We start from the raw sequence: 19,934 nt of genomic DNA, 5'->3' as shown, positions 1-19,934 counted from the left end.
AAATGAAGATATATGTGTATATGGATGGTATAAAAAAAAAGGTTACATACTGTCAGGTTTGGTCCTTGTCTGCATAGTATTTGTATTTTACGTCTCATTCGACCCGTTTTGCCTCCATGTTTTTATCACTTAATACATTTGAATTTCCCCGATGGGAGATTAATAATAGTACATCTTATCATATCGTTTTGTATCTTGTCTTGCCTTGTCTTATAATCAAGCTAAAATACACAATTTAAAATTAGATCGTTACCTCGATAATTCAGTGTTGGAAAATTATTAAAAGCTATTTTTAGAGACACTTCACTGAGTCACTGAGTGCAAAGTGAATATCTTTGGGTTTTGGAAACCTCTTTGAACAAAACAAAGACTTTCAACGTGACACCTTTGGCTCTTGGACTCTGTGTTGGAGACTGTGATAATCTGTGGATTATACAAAAATGAAAACAACTGCTCTCTGTTACAATGGTGGTCTTTTTTAGCAGATTTGCTACTTGGATGACCCGAAAGATGAATAGTAAGGTTGCACAAATGCACGTCTGCCTTGAACAGCAGGTTTAAATCCTTGCACGCTTCTTTGTTATTATTATTATTATTATTATTATTATAATACTGCATCTCATTCTGCTTCTGCTTCCTGTGTCTTCTTCACGATGTCTGTCCAAATAAGGCAAAACAGGCCAAAATGGTTACTCATGAAATATGTTGATTGCTATTTCACTCTGAAAAAAGCATACTTATCGTAAACAATGTTCCATTTGCGCCGCCAATAAACAGACAAAATGGATTGCCAGTCAAAATGAGTGATGGTCATGATATTTCTAAAAAGGACGTGGTCAGATTTAATCCTAAAAACACATTATTTTTGAGTGGACATCTTCAGTGCACAGCCCTGAAAGTGCCATTGGTCACATTGATGGAGCAGCATTCATGTTACATTTAAGGGCTTACAGGAAACTAGGAAAGCTAAAACACTGTTTAAAATACATGGTAGTAACAGTGAAACAACATGTTCAAGCACATTTTATGAGGTGGGGGCTTTTGTATTGTCCCTGGGACTTAAGGGATGCAGTAGTGACACTAGGAAGGACTGAAACAAGCTTGAAAGGCTCTGATCCTCCACGTTCCCACGTCATATATTCAATGTCACTTTACATGCGGAAGGCACTGTCTGTCAGATTGATGTTGAGTTATACACAATGTCCTCCCAAACTTCTCACAAAGCAAAACACAAGCCAGATTCCCATGGAGGCCTGTTGCCTCCAGGCGTCTCTCCCAATCCGACGTGACCCGCACTCTGCCTGACTGTCACTAAATCATTATTGCACTTCACTGAGCTTTTGATCTCAATAAATTTAGATTACAGCCAGATCTGAGATTAGAGCTTGTCTTTCCTTTTGAGTTCTGCAGCATGTTCAAGTGAGACAAGCTAATGCTGCGTGGCTGTAATCCAGTGACTCACTATATGGAGAAAAGTATTTGGACGCCTGAGTGTACGCTAAAATTCTTCCACATTCTTGTAAGTAAGTGTGAATTTGTGTCCATTTATTGTGTAGAGCATTTATGAGGTCAGGCACTGATGTTGCACGAGAAGACCTGGCTCACAATCTCTGTTCCAGTCAGGGCTCTGTGTGGCACAACATGACCAACAGAGGCCTCCAGAGGCTTCTTGCCTGAATGGGATGAAGTCTGCCATCTCTGATTGCCTTGTTTTATTTGTTTTTATTGTGTTTTTTTTGTACGGCTGTAACGTTGACCTGTGTGTTATGCCTTTAAATGTATTTTATTTGTGTTTTTCTATGTATTTTATTGCCTTGTGTGAGCTTTTAAGTCTATTATTTATACACTTTGGTCCACTGTGTTTGTTCTCAAACCAGGTTCAGCAGTTATAGTGTGTGAAAAACATATGTTTCCTAAGACTCATCAGAACGTCCACCATTGCCAAGTGAAGAAATGATATTTAAAATGTGCTTAATGGAAACAGTTATTAAAAGTATATTGATAGTGACAGATTTGCAACTTCAACTTCAAGTTCATTTTTGTTTTTTAAAAAACTAGCTCTCTGATTTCACGCAGAGGTAGGTGAAAACAACGTTGGTTATTTTTAGCCAACGAGTGCTGAGTGATTTGATGAATAATTGGCTCTGCGAGTCATTTGAAATCATTCTTAATATCTTCAGCTGAGTTGTTTTTTGAAAACAAGCAACATCCACTGAAGACTAGACACAACATCTCCCACCCTGATGTCTCAGCCGATCATAGAAGTGATGTGCAGTTTTAATTTTTGCTCACTCGGGGTTGATCAGAGGTAGCAATTATCTCCCACTTAGTTTCCATTGGAAGCAGCAACTTGGCGCCCCAACTGCAGGACAGCAGGGAGGCGTACGCCAACCAAAGACGAGCATGCTGATAGATATTTGCACATGCTTTGTGTCCTGGCCAGTCCTGGGTTATAAGAGGTTTATTATCTTGGGTCTCCTTTGTGCATTCTCCCACACAGAGGGCCCGACTCTCTGCTGCCTCCTGCTATCACTTAATATACATGCACGACACCAATACAGTATGAAATATAAGCATGAGGAGGCAGTAAACGTGTGTGCATGTACATCATAGCACACATACATGCACTGTCACACAGATCTGGATGTTTTAGACTCAAGAGGAATTTTGAAGTTGGGCCAGAATCCAAACAGCTGTGCCTCCCAGAGTCAGAGACTTTTAATGGACTGGTTATAACAGGGACATGACTTTTGACCCAAAAGCCTTTCTGTGCTCTGTTTTCTCATTCTGCTTCTTTCCTCTGGCCGATGATGAGGGGACATTCCATCTGCCAATTCTCATTCTTGGATTTCACATTTCAGTTCTTGCAAACAAAACAACAAAGAGGGCAAGTATATGATATGATAGGGTTGTGTATAAAATGAGGACAGAGGTTTTTTTTTGCACTCTTTGCAGAATTTAATTCTAATTCCCAGAGACTGGGTCAAGACTCACAGAAGTGTCATGGGAGATTTTTGTTTTGTTTTGTTGCCAAATACACTTTATCCAGCAATTTCCCGGAATTATGAAATAACACATTCATAAAATTAACTTGTGATTAATCTATCAAACGGTTTGTCAACTGAAAGTGACTGGTTTATATATTTAAAATAAAATAAAGCATGTTACAGAAATGGCAGTGAAAATAATCCCGATTTATGTTGCGAACTGGGAGGCGGACACACACACACACAAAGAGGAGTGCAGCACACACACACACACACAGTCACAGGTGAGCTGTGGATGTCTAGTGCAGTGGCAAGTGGTGACTGGCGGTGTTGTGTGTGAGTTATTCCACGTCACGGTAGATCAACGTCTGTGTTCAAGCTTTTAAAATGAAGGACAGCCTTCAGATTTCTCCGTCATGGTCGAAAAATACCCGTCAATGATGCAGAATTCTGGGTTAAGTGGGTTGAATATTGCATGTTTGTTGGACAGGCTGGTCTGAGTATTTTAAAAATGTCTCATCTGCTGGGATGTTACGCACCTCTTATCTGGGGTTTACAGAGAAAAAGAGAAAATATCCATTGAGTGACAGTGGTGAAAAAAAGCTCTGTTGATGCCTGAGGTCAGAGGAGAATAGCTAGACTGGTTATAATTTCCTTTCTACCATCTCAAATCACTCATCACAACTAAGGTATGCAGATGGTATGCAGATGATCAACACACAACACATCAAACCTTAAAACAGATGGGCTTCAGCAGCAGAAGACTTCCTGCCAGGAAACAGAGGCCACAAAATCACCAAAATGGGTCAACTGAAGATTGGTAAAACGTTACCTGGTCTGATGAGTCCTGATTTCTGCTACAGTATTCGATTGGTATGATCAGAATTTGGTGTAAACAACATTACAGTATAGTCTGATCCATTGAAGGCTTAATGGATCAGACTTGTAGTGGTTGTGTAATGGTCTGGGGGAGCATTTTCTTCCTATTAAAGATGCCCAGAACTTCACTCACGACTTCTAGTCAGTACTTGTTTTAGCAATTAACCCCTGAGGGATTCAACGTGGCTTAAAATGGACACTGACTAGACACTGACTAGAAAACATAACTGCATCCTTGGCTGACAGCTTACCTGAAAGAGTCAATAGTTATTTGAAAACCAGGAGGTAAATATCATCAATTGAATGTTGTTGTCTTTTGGATTCGTCTTTGCCAGCATACGTAATGCATATGAACATTGTATGATGCCCTTTTTAAAATGCCCATAACCAGCTGTTTGTAGATGATACCATCATGTGACTGACTGTGAAGCAATGGTCATATTTGACCAAAGGTTGTTTCTTTTTTACTTCCCTGTGGTCTCCATACTTCTTCTAGAAAACCAGCTGGATCTGCTTCAAAACGTGTCAAGTTCTTCTATGACATGACCAGCCTGGTGTGCTTTTGATCGAGGGTCAAAAGCTATTGGCACCCAACGAGCTGAAACCCTCCACATGCCAAGTGTGTTGTGCAGAATGTCCTGTACTCCTTCACGGGAGATGCTTACAGCATCTGATTAACAGTCAAACGTCTGTCATCCATCACCATCAGTGTTTTCTTGGGTGGATGCTGTGGACCTTGGGTCATCTTCAAGACTCTCCCTACCCTTCTTGGATTGACCTGCCCACTGTTACACAGTTGCTAACGCTGGAGCATCATCCCCTAATGTAGCAACCATGTTAGCATGAGTGTTAGCCACCAAGGAATACCTGGCCCTTCAGTCAATATATGACTGTTTTTATGCAAGCTCAGTGTCAGGATTCTTCGCTCCTTCCTTCTCATCACCTACCAGCCACTCCCTCATCATCAGCTCAACTCCACTTACCTGTTCACAGCAGCTGCACCTGATCACTAATCAGCCCACTATATATACTCTTCTCCACCATGGAGGCACTGCCAGATTGTTCTATGTCGTTTTTTGGACTGGTTCCCCGGTGATCGACCGAGGCTTCCGCCCCCCGACTGACGGATTGTGCCTGCTCCCCGCCTGTCTTCTGTCTGCTTGTTGTGCCGGAGCGTCTCGGCGCGTCTCGGCCTCAGATCCGTTTCCTGCTATCTCCTCAGTGTCGGTTTGTTCGCTGCTTCAGCCACAGGAATCACCGGCTGCACCCCACAAAGCAAGTTTACACGTCTTTGCGGTCTTTGAAGTATCCTTTTGAAAATGTGAAAAATAAAAGTCATACCCGACTGTCTGTCTGCCTTCGTGTGCTGCGTTTAGGTTCCGTTACACACGGAGGATAATGACTGACCCCATCACAAATGCTCCACAGAATATAAGCTGTTATCCTCTGGCAGACAAAACAGAGTTCCAATAGGCAAACTTAATCGTTTTAAAAAGTGTTTTGTAAATCCATCACACTTTTAAATAATGCTGTTTCAGGCTGTAGAGGTTGTGCAATGGCTTTATTGAGATTGATACAGTGTGTTTTGTTTGTATGCAGCTGTTTTTATTGCTTTCTAATTATGTTTATTGTAATATGCTATGATTATTGCTTTTATTCTATTGCAAGGGCATTTATATGCACAACATGAGTCCTAGAAAATGTCCCCATGGAACAACAAAACACATACTTTGATTGATTGACAGGGCTGTTTTTGCCATTTTTAGTCATTGGCTATAAAATAATAATTGCCAGCCATAAAATAAATGCAATATAAAAGATTGGATGAAAAAGATCATCTCTATAAAGATCTAAGTTTGCATGATGATGTGTCTCTGTTACGCAATAAAGATTCTCTTGAAATATACCTTCCATGTGTAATAAAGCACCTGTCAGTGTATAGTGCTGCATAAGAGGGAGTAGAGATGTATGTAGAGGAGGAGATAAATTAAACACACACATTTAGGCAAAGTTTCTGTGTCAAAACACAGAAGAGAAGAAGGCAGGTCGACCGCATGAGTCTGCAGTCAGAGAGCCTGTAAACTGATCCTTATACTCCAAGCACATCCTCTGTGCTGGGGTCCCCACTCTGCCAGGATCACACACACACACACACTCGTCCGTGCACATACTCACATTCCTCTGCAGGCTCTGCAAGGGGCAGGCACAGTGTGCTGAAGCTTGGAGCTGTTCCTCACAGTAAGCGTCTCTCTCTCTTTCTCTCTCACTCTTCCCCCAGTCGTCCAGCCAGACAGCAAAGGAGAAAGGGAAGGCAGAGACACCAGGGGAGGTCTGACGACACCATCCCACCTCACCTACACTAAAGCCACAGACTGATAAAAGCATGCACGCAGCCTGCTCTCATCTGACTTTGATCCAGAGGAACATCAAGGTTTTATAACGAGACTGAGTCACTGAAAGTAACGTGTGCACGCTTCACTGCCAGGACGAGATCTTAAAGGAGCTTTGGGGGACTTGGCATGTCTAAGTGTCCGTGTTAAGAGTCTGCTGTGGCTTTCAATACTGGCGGTCCAATGTGAGGATGGATGACACATGTTCCAGGCCAACGGTGTTCTTCACCGTTTTCTGATCCCACTTTAAAAAGGAAACTTTCAGCCAAGAAGAAGAAGGAGAAGAAGACGACACATCTGAAGAAACAAAAACTCAATTGTAACTTTTAAATTAAAAGATGCTGTGGTACAACTTTGGCCACCACTTGCTCTCGCTGGCGGCCCTTCTGGTAATTGCGAGCTGCGGAGGAGGGGAGCCAAGAAGAGGGACGGAAAGCAGCACCAGTGGCACAGGTGGCAGCAGCAGCAGCAGCAGCAGCAGTGGATCAAATGGCAGCAGCAGCAGCAGCAGTAGTAGTAGTAATTACAGCAACAGACGTTTCCACAGGATCCAGCATGGCCAGTGCACCTATACCTTCATCCTGCCTGAGGAAGAGGGAGCTGGCGGAGGCTCGTGCAAGGAGGCAAAAGCCGGTAGCCCGCAGTACAACGCCAACTCCCTGCAGAGGGACGCTCCACCACCTGAGCCAGAGTTTCCCACCCAGAAGATCCAGCAGCTCGAGAACATTATGGAGAACTATACCCAGTGGTTGCACAAGGTAAGGAGGTGGCGGGCTAATTGCAGCAATTTTACCTTTTTCTAATAAATCTTTCTAAATGATTTCAAAGAGAATAAACTTTCATGTAGTGGACAGAAATAGGAATGCTGTTGAATGGTCTTGATGGGCACTTGCAGGAAACTGTATCCGCTTCTTTTGTAGTGGTCACACTGCAGTACATAGTTTATTGAGATATTTATGTTTCGTTGGGTGTGTGGTCTCCACAGAGCATGTGTTTGTGGCTTCACAAGATAACTTGTTTTGGTTCCTCGACGAGGCTCTCAGACTAAAACCCAGCTTGTGTTTGCTGTTTTCTCGTCGTCAACGCCTTGTTTGTCAAAGTGTCTGTCGGGAGGAGAGTTTGTGTAGTTTAGACATCGAGTTCTCTGGGGTTTTTTCGGTGTCGCGCTGCCACAGAGGACATTTTCACACAAAATGATGGCAACGTGGACAAAAATTGCTCAAAAAGTGCATCCAGTCGAACAAATAGCTACTTTTAAGCCAGAGTCACCCATCACTCTCTACAGGATATCAACTCTGCTGTGTTGTTATGTAACTGTTTTGAACCTTTTGTCCTGACAACCACGAGACATCCGCACACATTCATCTTAAATATGAATCCAACACATCACGTCTCTGTCCTTTTCTGGCCAACTATCCAAACTCTTTGTTTCTTTCCTGCATAAATTACCTCTGACTAAATTCCACACGTGTCCAGTTGAGTGTCACAGAGCGTCGCTCACACAGCAGAGGTAGTTGAATGTCAGTCACCCCCTGTTCTCCAGCGGGCTGTCTCTTTAATGGCAGGAAGTCAGATAGAGTCCCCAGAGACGCTGTGAGGAGGAAGAGAATGCTCCCTTTATTTATCCAAGTCAAGGATGTGTGAGTATAACCAAAGAAATACAGACTCACACAAGAGAAAACTGAATCCTAACCAGTATGATGTCTCAATAGAATAAAAATAAACACAAACTGATTATGTTGATGCTTTTGAAGTACTTTTAAATGACTGTGTTTATTTATAGAACCACCAAGGTGTTTACTTTGTGCAGATATGGTTCTAATGTTAATGAGGTGTGAATCACAAGGCTGTTGCTGATAATGCTTTGCAGCCGCGCTGCTTTTTTAAAAGTTTGAGACTTTGTGTCTCCAAAGACAGCCCAGAAACAAGAACATGAATCGAATAAACAAACTTCCCACATTCGGCAGAACCAGCTGTTGTGCTCTTTGACTTCCCCCGCGATATTGTGATCCTCAAATGGGATTTCCAGGTTTAATCTGTGAGCAACTGCTACAGTGAAGTGAATAAACAAGGTAATGGAAATAATCGTTTCTAAGTTACATCATAATGCGACCCGGACGATTCTGCATTGATGCGGTGACATTGCCTGTTTATTCTCCCGTTTAAGCTTAAGCTGCAGAATCTAAATTTGTAAATAAATGTTTCATTTCTAGGACTATTTCAATACAAATACTACTAAATGTGGAACAAATGAATTCATTTATAGCCCCAGTGTGAACAATCTTTGTACAACTATATAGTTCTTTGTGTATATATAGTCAGAGTTTTGTGGGATAAGCGATGAGCGTAAAATAGTCACCTAATGGCTGGCAGAATAAAGTAAATTCATGCAGGATTTTATAGCTGATGAGCATGTTCACCAAAGTGAGATTAGGGATTAGGGCCATGAGATTCTCCTGAATACATATTTCTTTAAGAGAAGGCCTGTAATGGCTCGTGAGGACTGTTCTATACTTTTCCTGTACATATGCAGATACATGTAAGAAGGGACAACTGGAAAAGAAAGCTATGAAAGATTGTAAGAAATGAAATAATATACAAATGTAATCACAAACAAGTTGACTGCTTTTACTTATTGATGTAAAAGTAGCCAGCCATGGTTATCAATGTATAAAATTGAATTTGTGTGCCCTAATGGACAAAAGTGGTAAAAACATGGATGGAGGTCAGATTAGGTCATGTAAAAATATGTGGAGGCCGACTGCTTCTTGTATCAGGCAAAATCAAATAAAACATCGACCTACAATTAAGTTACAATTTTATTTTCAGTGACATATTTAATTAGATCTTAAAAAAATAAATCAACAGTTCATTGAGATTTCAATAATCGATAACATACCAAGGCTTTCTTAAATATCGTCACAGTCACAGCTCTTTAAAAGGTGAAGAACATCAAATGTGACTTGAGCTTAATTAAACAATAATGTGTGGAGGTCCATATAGAGGGCCACATGAAATGCTGTCCCTTTGGCCCCAAAGGTGCACTTTACTACTTACTAGTGATGCCTGTCCCACTGGTGCACAGTAGGTGCCCTTTTAATTTTCACCCATGCTCGACCAAATATCTGTGCACACCATTGGTGGAATCTAATTAGAACCAGATTGTTTTAATAATCAGCCAACACCACAAGTTTATTCATTAGCAATCAGCGTGTCCTCCCAAATGTGTCTGGCCTCCTCCTCCACTGCATTCCCGAATTCCAAATTCTCTGAGAGTAAACGTTTCACCCTGCAGGTTTAAGGGAAACAGCCATTCCTCATCAATTTAAGAGGCTTCAGTCAAAATACATCAGACACGATGTTGATCTAGTCTGTGACTGGGGAGGGCAAGTGTCGGAGGATGCCCAATAAACGTCCAAATTCAAATGAAATATTGAATGAGGGCTATTTTGAGATCTGTACATCAGCTTATTATTCATGGTGCATGTCATTGTGTCCCAATGTGTTTACCCAGGTATATGGATAAAATATGTATACATGTATATACATAATATATATGTATATGTAATATATGTATATATATATAATATATATATATGTAAAGGTGAAAATATCAAAATCAAGGATTTATTAGATAACAAAGCAGTATATATTTTATATAACACGATAATTGTTATGTATCTTACTTACTGTGTTGTAGTTTGGGCAAATGCATGTAAAACATACACATTTTCATAAAAAATAGCCATACGAATAATCAGTAGAAGACAGAGATCCAACAAATCCACTTTTTCTGCAATTAAACCAGTTCAAATTGTATGAATTAGTAGATTACAGTATTTTCCAAACTGTTTAAAGCTCATAAAAAACCTTACCAATCGACATCCAGAAAAGATTTGAAAAAAGAGAAATGTATTTAAAAGTCTCACAGTTGTCCAAGTTGTCCTACTGTGAAAAAATATATGTCAAATCAAATATGTGAATCCCCTGAGTACATGTATGTACATATATGTATATCTATATATATATGTATATATGTATATGTATATATATATCTATAGATATACATATATATGTATATATATATGTATATATATATATATATATATATATATACATACATATATGTGTCAAGAAAGAGCAGAGGTGAAATAACAGCAGCTTTATCTTTGCTCGATGGACCTCATTCGTCTATGATGGCACATGATAAACATGACTGCAGCAGTGGTAGAGTGAAGGTTTGACTAATGAGACCTTAGATGTAAAAGTGGGCGAGTGTAAAAAAAACAACTGATGACACTGATGTTATCCTACAGATGTGAGATTTAAAAAAAACAAAAAAACAACAACAATCCTATATAGCAGCTTTTTCACTACAATTCTAAATCTGCAACCAGATTAAATTCAAATCCCCTGAGACGAGCAATTGGAAATGGAAAAACACTAAACAAAAAAAGTGAACAGATCAGCATAAGAAAGGAATTTCAGGGAAAGTTTAAACACACACTGGTAATTCGGGCTAATTATGCTGCATGGGACACACACACACACACACACACACACACATCGGGATGCAGTTAACATTTTTCATTAGACAGAAGATTAAGTGTCCCGCTCGGTCTATCTATCTTAATCACACCAGCGTTTTTACTCCTTGTCTGAAGAAAACTGGCCATGATGTTGCTCCAGCCGGCTCTGATGAAAGAGAAGGATGGAAGAGAGACAGAGTTCCAGATAGCACTACTGTGCCTGGCCGCTCAGTCCAGTGTGGGGGGTGGACAGTTAGAGTGATGCAGCGAGCAGCTGCTGGAGAAGCATTTCAAGTCTGAGATCTTTCCTTCCTCAATGCAGGAGTAAAGTATATGGACCCTGATAACATTCCTGACCAGTCAAAGGTGACTTGTGTTTGTCCAAGGATTACTCCTCTGGTCAGACACCTCAAACGAGCCTTGTTCTCGTCGCTGAGTGAAAATGCAGCAGGAAATGAAAGTAAATTCACATGTAAAACAAACTTATAAGCAGTAAAACTGACCCGTGAAAACGAAACAGGAAGCTCGCTGTGTTAACATGGGATTTAATAAATCAAGAAAGCAGAAACGACAGATGGACAAGCAATGAACTTGGAGGATTGATCGGTTTTATTCAATCCTCCAGTCAAATGCACACGTGGATTGTTATTAGCAGATTTAAATCAAGTTTTAATTCCATTTACCTTGAAAAGTCAAAACGATATTAGGTGTTACAGATATGGCTGAAAATGAGTCGATACCTGATGCACAATTTTCCTCTTGTTATGATTTATAGCGGGAGATTTGGGCCACACCCCCATACAGAGAGGTTGTGAAACACTGAGATAAATATGTATTTTGATAAATACCAACCAGGATTGATGGGAACACCAACAGGAGTCTTCTGGTACTTTGTTGCACAAACGTCCAAGGCCCTGATTCAAATGTGCTTTACAGACTTTTTTGGCCAAACTTTATCATTTATGTTCCTGATAAAATTGAAATAAAGAGCTCAAATCCTCTCTCACTGTTAAAAGGAGCCAGGAGTTTGTCAGCTTACTAAAGGGATTGGCAAACTGTTAAACCTCAAAATTTAAGGGGAAAATGCTATTAATCTCGGGTTGTTTTTTTTGTTTGTTTAGTTTTTTGCCAAAACTAAATAATGTGCACCTTCCAAAATGTTGAAGGATATCTTTAAAACCACTAAATAAACAGGTGGGACTGGTTACTGTCATTACTTGTACCAATTCCATACTTAAATCCTGCTTTCAATTGAAATGTCAATAAGAAAATGGCAGAGAATAATACAATTTTATTATAATTTATTTTACAATTCTACATTTAAGAGTCTCAAATCATAGAAACTCTCAAACCGATCAATCTATTATGAGCACAGTTGATTGCAGACTGATTATATACTGTACATTATATATTTAATTTTTTTTTTTTTCATTAAAACACTTGAACAGAACTGGCTGTTCTGGAGCTTTTATTAAATTAAGTTAAATCAGAAATGGGAAAAATTCAAATGGAGCAAATAAGATTAGGAAAACTTGTTTCGCAACATTCTAGTTTTCAGCTAATCTAAATAAATGATTATGGTTTTAACATGTCACGGGGTGTTCAGGGGTCCTGAAGGATCAGTCCTATCTCCCAGTGCGTCCTGAGAACATCCTTTCTACCTTTCTAATAATTCAAGGACAATAAAACCTTGGCACTGGCAGAAGGTTGAGCACGCCAAATGATGTCTCTGTTGTCGGGAGTGAATGTAACAGATCCTCTCGTCTCCCTCCTGGTGGAGACAGTGGAGCGAGGCAGTGCAGCGTCTTATGCGAAGGACGGTCTGTGCCAAACTAAGCTGTCGAGCCAAAAGAGATGGAGACAAACTATTGTCGCGGTCTTATCCCAGTCAAACTCTCTTCATTCACAACACAACTGTGCTGCAGAAACAGTAACGACACAGCAACATGTGGGCAAGCAGCTTGTTTCATGTCCATTCTGGGAGTTCATACAAGAAAGAGTGAATATGTTCCTGTACTGAAGACGAGGACAGGGCCACACAGAGTGCCTCGGGACCCCGAGGAGAAACCTATCCATTTTTCACGGTGACTTCCTCGATGAGCGTTTATTTTCACTCATGACGGGCGCCAAAACTAACAATCGCATGATGCAGAAGGGCTTGGGGACGCTCTGAGGGATGAAGAGTTCCTTCTTCCTGACCCCAAAACTTGTAAAGAGGAAACCATGGTAATAGTTTAAGGACATTGCAGTAACAGCTTCCAGAAAAAAAAGTTGTTGGATGTACTCGCACGATGGCAGAAAGAAAAAGGAAATGGAGCTTTAGGCTTAGCATGTCATGGGAATAGGACGAAAAGACGAAAATACAGCCCGGGATTGTTAGTGTTGGGGATTTTCAGGAAAAGGGGCATTATGGGTGTTTAGTAGTTTTGTCACGGTCGATAACTTGAGCCACTTTGTTTAAATCATATTTCATTGCAGCAAATGGCATGAATCAAACTGAACAGGCAGGTATATGCCTGCACATTGGAGCAATGAATGAAGTCGTAAATTTCAAGTTGCCAATTTTGGCTATACACTTGAATCTGTCGCGTTGATCTTATTGCAGCTATAAAGCAAGCATGTGGTTCCTATCCCATCACTCATTTTAGCCATTTGCTCTCTGGTGGTTACTTAAGCAGAGATTTATTTTGTTTTAATTACCAGGTTATACGTTTGGCGAACTGGATACAGGATTTATGGCATCCCGTCTGAAAACACTGGTGCTAGCTTGTAGCTTTGCACCCACTGCTGCATCTGTGGAGTAAATGGAGTGTTTCCTCTGATACGTTTGTGTTTCCACTCCCTCTAGAGTGTATTCACTCCAGTAATGCGGCTAACTTTACTTCATTTGATCGTTGAAGGTTTTATGCATGCGAGTGCTCTGCAGCGCGTTACTCAGATGTGAAACAACTGACAAAGAGCAACATTAGCATTGATTCTCACACTTCACTCAACAGTACACAATGTTTTTTCCTTTTGTTGTTTTGTCTTTATTTGCGTAATTCAAAATGTGAAACGCAGGTTTTTGTCCATTTGGGCTGCTGTAGAAACATGGCAGTGCAAGATGGCCGACACTGTAAGGTAACACCTTTGCCTTGAGTACAAGTACATGTAAAAGGTTTATTGAAAAACCAAAAAAATTGTATTTTAAAGCAACTATACACTTAGATGAACATACTTTTTGGTAGAAAGGTAAACTGGACATTTATCAGGGCTTTCAAAACCAAAATATGGTGGAGCCATGGTACAGTCTAAAGATACTCTCCTCATTGTCCTTAATATTGTAGTAAACAACAAAAAGAAAGTAAGAAAGCTTACTAAAACACCCGCAGTAATAGCGGCTCGCTCACTGTGTTGGCTTTGTCTATGAAAGACATTAAAACACTCGTGAAGCTGCAGAGTTGAGAGTCTGTAGCTACAACAAGGATGAAATTACCACATGTGTGTGTGTGTGTGTGTGTGTGAAAGAAACAGCCTTTTATGCAGTGGTGGTCATTCTATCCTCTGTCAATACAAAAACATTGATTGTAGCAGCTTTAGAAGAATTATGGATTCAATTGCTCTTCAGCGAGTTGTAACGGTGGAAGTGATATTCAAATATTTTATTGCACTATGAGGCGTTTCAATGTTTTCTTACAAAAATGGCTGAAACAAGAGCAAAGAATGAGTATAAATAATATTATTTTGGGCAGACAAGAGGAAGCTGTTAGTAGTGAATAAGTTTGTTACGGTCACAGAGATCATGACTGTATCTCTGCCACTGCTTAAGCTGAGTGATTAAGAGATAATAAAGGCTTAGATAGAGCGAAACATTAGACATTAAAGTCACAATTAATACTGTGGTGTTATCACAGCCTGATGATTGCGCTTGAACTTACTTGAGTCACACAAGCAGCTTATCGTTGTTGTAGATAAACAGAGCCAGGGATCATTTTTACTTTCTCGTATCTGTTGCTGTTTATTTTCCTCCAGATTTCACGTTCAATTTGGCTGTGAATCAAAGTCTGATGACGGTCAAGGGAAGTGAATCACCATGGAAAAAAAATGTATGAGAGGTTGAGGCCCTTGCAGTGAATACCACAGGATGTCGACACAGTGTGAATTTACAATAATGTGTCAGACGTTTTTTAACTTCCAGGGAAAGATAACACTGAGAAACATGCATGTTTCCTTGCTGATTCTGGCACGGGAGAATGAAAGTTTTAATGCGCCTGCTAAATGCCTCATTTTAGGCTCGTCCAAGTTTTCTGAGAGTTGTATCTGAAATGATTTCTCCCAACGTTGATTCTTTGAGGTCCCTGAAGGACCAGAGATTCCTGAGGCGTCTCTGAAGGCCGGTGCTCCCCACAGAACCTCTCTGACTCCATCTCCCCCGACACATTTTGCATTCTGAGTGGACGTTTGACCGTCAGTTGTCCGGCACTTTGATTTCAAAAATAAGAAACTGAAGAATCCAAATTAGACTGAGAATCCTTCAGGACTGAGGGGAAGCATGTGAAATAGCGGTGTGTGTATTCTTCTCATAGCATCACAGAACAAGCACTCATGCCAGTACCCACACTATTCCATTTATAGTCGGAACTTAGAATTTCCACCCCCTGAATCTGGATTTCCAACTTCACATATTTTGAGTGAGGGTTCCATGACGGCTGCGCCCTTACATACACTGCTTCTTTAACTGTTAATAATACAGAGTCACACCTTGGTTGACACCAAATTCAAGGACTTCACGGCGCCCGTGGCGTCCACTTTTATTGATTTGCAGCACGATCTGCATCTGGACAAGTGATTGTCCTTGGGATCTTGGTCAAAGCCGGTCTTTGTAATTTTCTTTGGTGAGACAGAGATCTTGGAATTTGCATTTCCCAGACATCACGTCATTTGCCCTCTCTTGCTTCATGTTACTTTCTCATTACTTTCTGCATGGAATCTCACATCAACACCGCGAGTCATGATGACTCCACATTTGTCCCGCGTAGGCCTCGTCCTTGAACAAACTAGAAAGACATTTCAACTTTACTCTTTCAAATTCACAAACTCTCATATTTGTTTAACAGTCGTAGTTTGATTTTTGTTATTTTTGTTGTCACGAAATCCTTGTAAAAGTTACTGATTGGCATAATGACTAGCCTATAGCCTGCAGCAATAGAAGACCACGAAAGCAGGTGTTAAAGCACTGGATGTGACGTTAAAAAAACTTTATTTTTATTTTTCTCCCCTCTTTCTTTTACCTGTGTTTTATTGTTTTTTATTGTGCCTTTTGCACCTTTTAATGCCTTGTTGTTGAAATGTGCTATATAAATCAACTTCCTCACTATGTTGCACTAGCTGAGAGATGCTGCTGAGGAAGTGTTTTTATGATTGTTTCACAGTGATGATGATGCCATGCACAAAAACACACTGTTGAATGTTTTAATGTATAAACACAGGCAGCTTCTCTGTGAGTGTCACACACACACACCCACACACACACACAGCAGCTCTCTCTGAGGTATAAACACCATTCACATAAGTTGTACATTTATTTTTAATGACGATATCCACAACACCATAACAGTGTAGTTACAATGAAGTTGCAGATATTTATAATAATTCATGTTAATATCGTGCGCAGCCGTAGCCGAGGTGAACCCAGTGTCGCTGGCAAGGATGCCGTATAAGCCAACTACAGAATCTCCAAAAATGGGAACCAATCCCAAATTGGGTGTTTTCCCCCTGAGTCTTAATTTAACACAATGACAACAGAGAAGCAACAGCTTTTGTATACATCCATCATGGTCGCCACCAAAGAGCAGCTGTCTTCGATTCGGGTGTTTCAAAGCGACTTTCCTGCCTCAGACAAAAATCATTGGACGCCATCAATAAATAAAAAGTTAGACGTCGCTGCTCGAAAACTACAACAAGCACATTTGTAGACATATTTTCCGTCGCTCCGGATCATTGTTCTGATTGGTTGTACGTCTATCCAATAGTGACTGCAGCATTTTTCAGAAAAACATTCCATACTCTTGTTTTTTTTTATTGTTTTCCCTGTTGTATCAAACTCGTACCGAAGTGTGACGCCAAAACCGAGGTATGCATGGAACCATGATTTGTGTGACCCTTCACACCCGGAGAGTGAATGGGAAAGGGAAAGCTACATAGACGTGGACCGAGCACAAAATACAGGGTGAAAGATAAACACTTCCACTCCCGCGCAGTGTGGGCTACAAAGACCTTCAAGTGACTAATGGTTGGCCCTATTATTTTTGTTTTGTTCTTGCGGTGCTGGGATGGGAGCCACTAGTTCTTAAAGCCGTTGTCACAATTGGGAATTACCTCACTTATTTATTTAATCTCCTCATCTCTCTGTGTTGCTGAGAGACAGGAGTTGCTGGGTGAATATCATGTGATGCATGCATTTACAGTTACAGATGATGGTCGACAGTCTGGAGCTGTGCGGAGTGGCAGGCTGATTACACTCTGTGTCTGTTTTATGTGGGTGGTTTGGGCAGTGGAGCGTGTTAGCGTGTCCCACTTTATTCGTTGAGTGCTGTGATTGGTGAGCCATCTCATTCAGGGTCCCTCACACACAGACAGAGATATAGAAGTTCATGATCTGCATAATGTGCTTTGAAAACAGAAACACTCTAACTCCTAACTGTATCCAGAGCAGCGTTTGCCTTGTCTGGGACCTGAGCCAGACCTTCTGACGTTCCACACGCATTACCGTGGCAGGACTTGGCACAGAGACTGCAGATGTGAAGGGGAGACATAGTAAAATGATGGAGCTCCTGGTGTTACAGTTTATTGTTTTATAATGTAGTACATCACCAGTCACAAGTCCTCATAAAAATCACCGTCTCTGTCTGAGCAGCTTTGATGGATAGCGAAGTGCCAATACCACATTTCTATCCTTTTTAAATCTGGCTGTTGGATAAATCCATTTTTTTTGGTGATATTTAGGATTTAAAAGGTAGCTGCAAGCAGCAATATCCAGTCCTTGCATCCGTGCCCCCATGCCATCTCATCGTGGATGTCTTCAAAGTTGGACTTTTATCAATCATAGCAAGTTTGGTTACATTTTAACCATGACTCACGTGTGTGCATAATCTGTAGAGTTTTTGCATTTTCAAGTGCTCAAAAACACTTGAAACATTGGAAGGAAGATAATAGTGGGTCCTCACACGGCTCTGACCATCCTACTTTAATACAGATACCTCAATATTATTAATGAAAATCTACTCAAAGCATTAAGGCGGGAGTGGAGGTTTTCTTTTCTGTTTTATGTCACAGATAAATTGATCTGATTTTTATGATTTGACAAATCCAAACATTGTAAGCCAGCCTCATTTGATATTTGGAGCAGTCATAGTCAAAATGGTGAGTGAGCTCATTTATTTAGATATTTATAAGACAAGCAGAAACTTTACTATTCACTCGACATGTGTCTGGCCACCTGTTTTATGAGCGTTTCAACAGTCAGTCACATTTCAATTCTTGAGTCTTTGTTTTAGTTTTGGTCTCCACCCACTCCAGAGGGAAAAGTCTGGTTCTTTAGCTGCTAAATGCTCCTCAAGCTCAACACAGTTTTCTTTTCTGCCACTTGGTACTGGAAAGGAAGCAACGAGTGAGTTTCCCAGAGCGTTGTTGCTGAAAACAGCAACCCGACGGGGCTTCACATCATTCAATGAACACAATTTACTAACACAGTTCAATTGTGGGCCATCAAAACAGTATAACTGAAAGTGCTTCAAGAAGAACTGCAGCTGGGAGACTATGACCTCTTAAGCAGGAACTTACTTTGTAGATTCCATTCGTAAATACTCGCACACATCATCAGAGATGGAAAGAGAGAGAGACAGAGAGAGAGAGACAGAGAGAGAGACAGAGAGCGCCTGCAAATTTTAACATCATCCCAAAAGTAAGAGTGCCTCACTATAACGGGTAGTCTGACTGAAATGTGCTGCTGTACATCGACCAAACAGGAACTCGCCCATAAATCTGTCATGGATGGGACAGATGGATGTCTGTGTTTATAACTAAAATACAAATGGTTCTTAATGTTTGTTTAAATGGACATGCAGCAGTCCTGAGACGGAGAGGATAATCCTCCGGAGGCCTGTGTGTATATTTCTGCATGTGTGAGCATATGGATGAATCTGTGTCACACGAATGTCCAGTTCTGCCCATGAGTGTTTGAAGCACACATGAGTCCGTATTTGGATGCTTAACTCGCGGCCCGTAAAGGATAAAACACGATGTTCTGTCTCTCAACCCAAGTTGAAGCTTGGACACAACGCAGCTTGTCACAATTTGTCCAAAGCTTTCAAACAGCACTTCTGTTATGAATTAAGATATATATGTTCAAGTGATGCATGAATTATATTCAGTCTGCCCCAGACTAGAGGATCATTGGCCAGATTTCAGTCCTGATCTGGCCCTTCTGACAATCTGGGGGCCTTTCCAATTTAAGGCTGATTTAAACAAATTGTCTGGCCAAATGATCTTGTAGTGTGAGGGATTAACAGATGTGATTTTAACAGAATCTTCCCAATTTCAAATGTGTTTAATACTTTGTGATTGGGGCATGACTCCTCAATAACCAATAAGAGCGAGTTGACCGGGAAACGAATGTTACATTCTTTTGTTTAGAACTGGAACTTGTACAAGTTGATTCCGTTTTCTCAGCCATGACTTCATCCACAGTTTTTTTTGCGTTTCTCAGCACAGAACATCGCACAGTTATTAACTGACAATGCTGATGTATGTCTGTTTACATTTTGAAGTCATGTTAAATCATGTAAGCTTTAGTCCCTGAAATCCCAGATTCCCGCCCTAGAATCATTTGATTAAATGATCAATCCTCAATCAATCCTGCGCCTTGACTGGATGGTCTAGTCTGTGCTTTATCAGGATTAGAAAAATGAAAATTGGTGTTTTTTTTATTTTGAAAATGAAGCTGTCTTCTCTGGACAGTGAAAGACAGGTTGCATCGAAATGAGTAATTACTTCTGGACAGCAATTATCTGCTGTTCATGCACTAAAACCAATCTTGTGGTTGAAAAGAAAGGCTACATAAACAAAGGCTGTGGTTTTTTTTACCATAGAAAGCAAAGGTAAACTGAACA

At 40.6% G+C, this 19,934-nt stretch overlaps 1 protein-coding gene across 1 annotated transcript in view; it reads left to right on the top strand.

Moving 5' to 3' along the window:
* Positions 1 to 6,060: 6,060 nt before the first annotated feature.
* The window catches only part of angpt1 (angiopoietin 1), a 53,273-nt gene continuing 39,399 nt past the window's right edge, over positions 6,061 to 19,934 (top strand). Inside the window, exon 1 of the mRNA XM_044052011.1 lies at positions 6,061 to 7,014. Coding sequence (XP_043907946.1) covers positions 6,595 to 7,014 — 420 coding nt within the window. The 5' untranslated portion in view covers positions 6,061 to 6,594. The remainder of the gene's footprint in view (positions 7,015 to 19,934) is intronic.

This window comes from Solea senegalensis, linkage group LG20 (genome assembly GCF_019176455.1).
Source record: "Solea senegalensis isolate Sse05_10M linkage group LG20, IFAPA_SoseM_1, whole genome shotgun sequence".
Lineage (NCBI taxonomy): Eukaryota > Metazoa > Chordata > Actinopteri > Pleuronectiformes > Soleidae > Solea > Solea senegalensis.
This window is presented reverse-complemented; position numbering and strand designations above follow the sequence as displayed.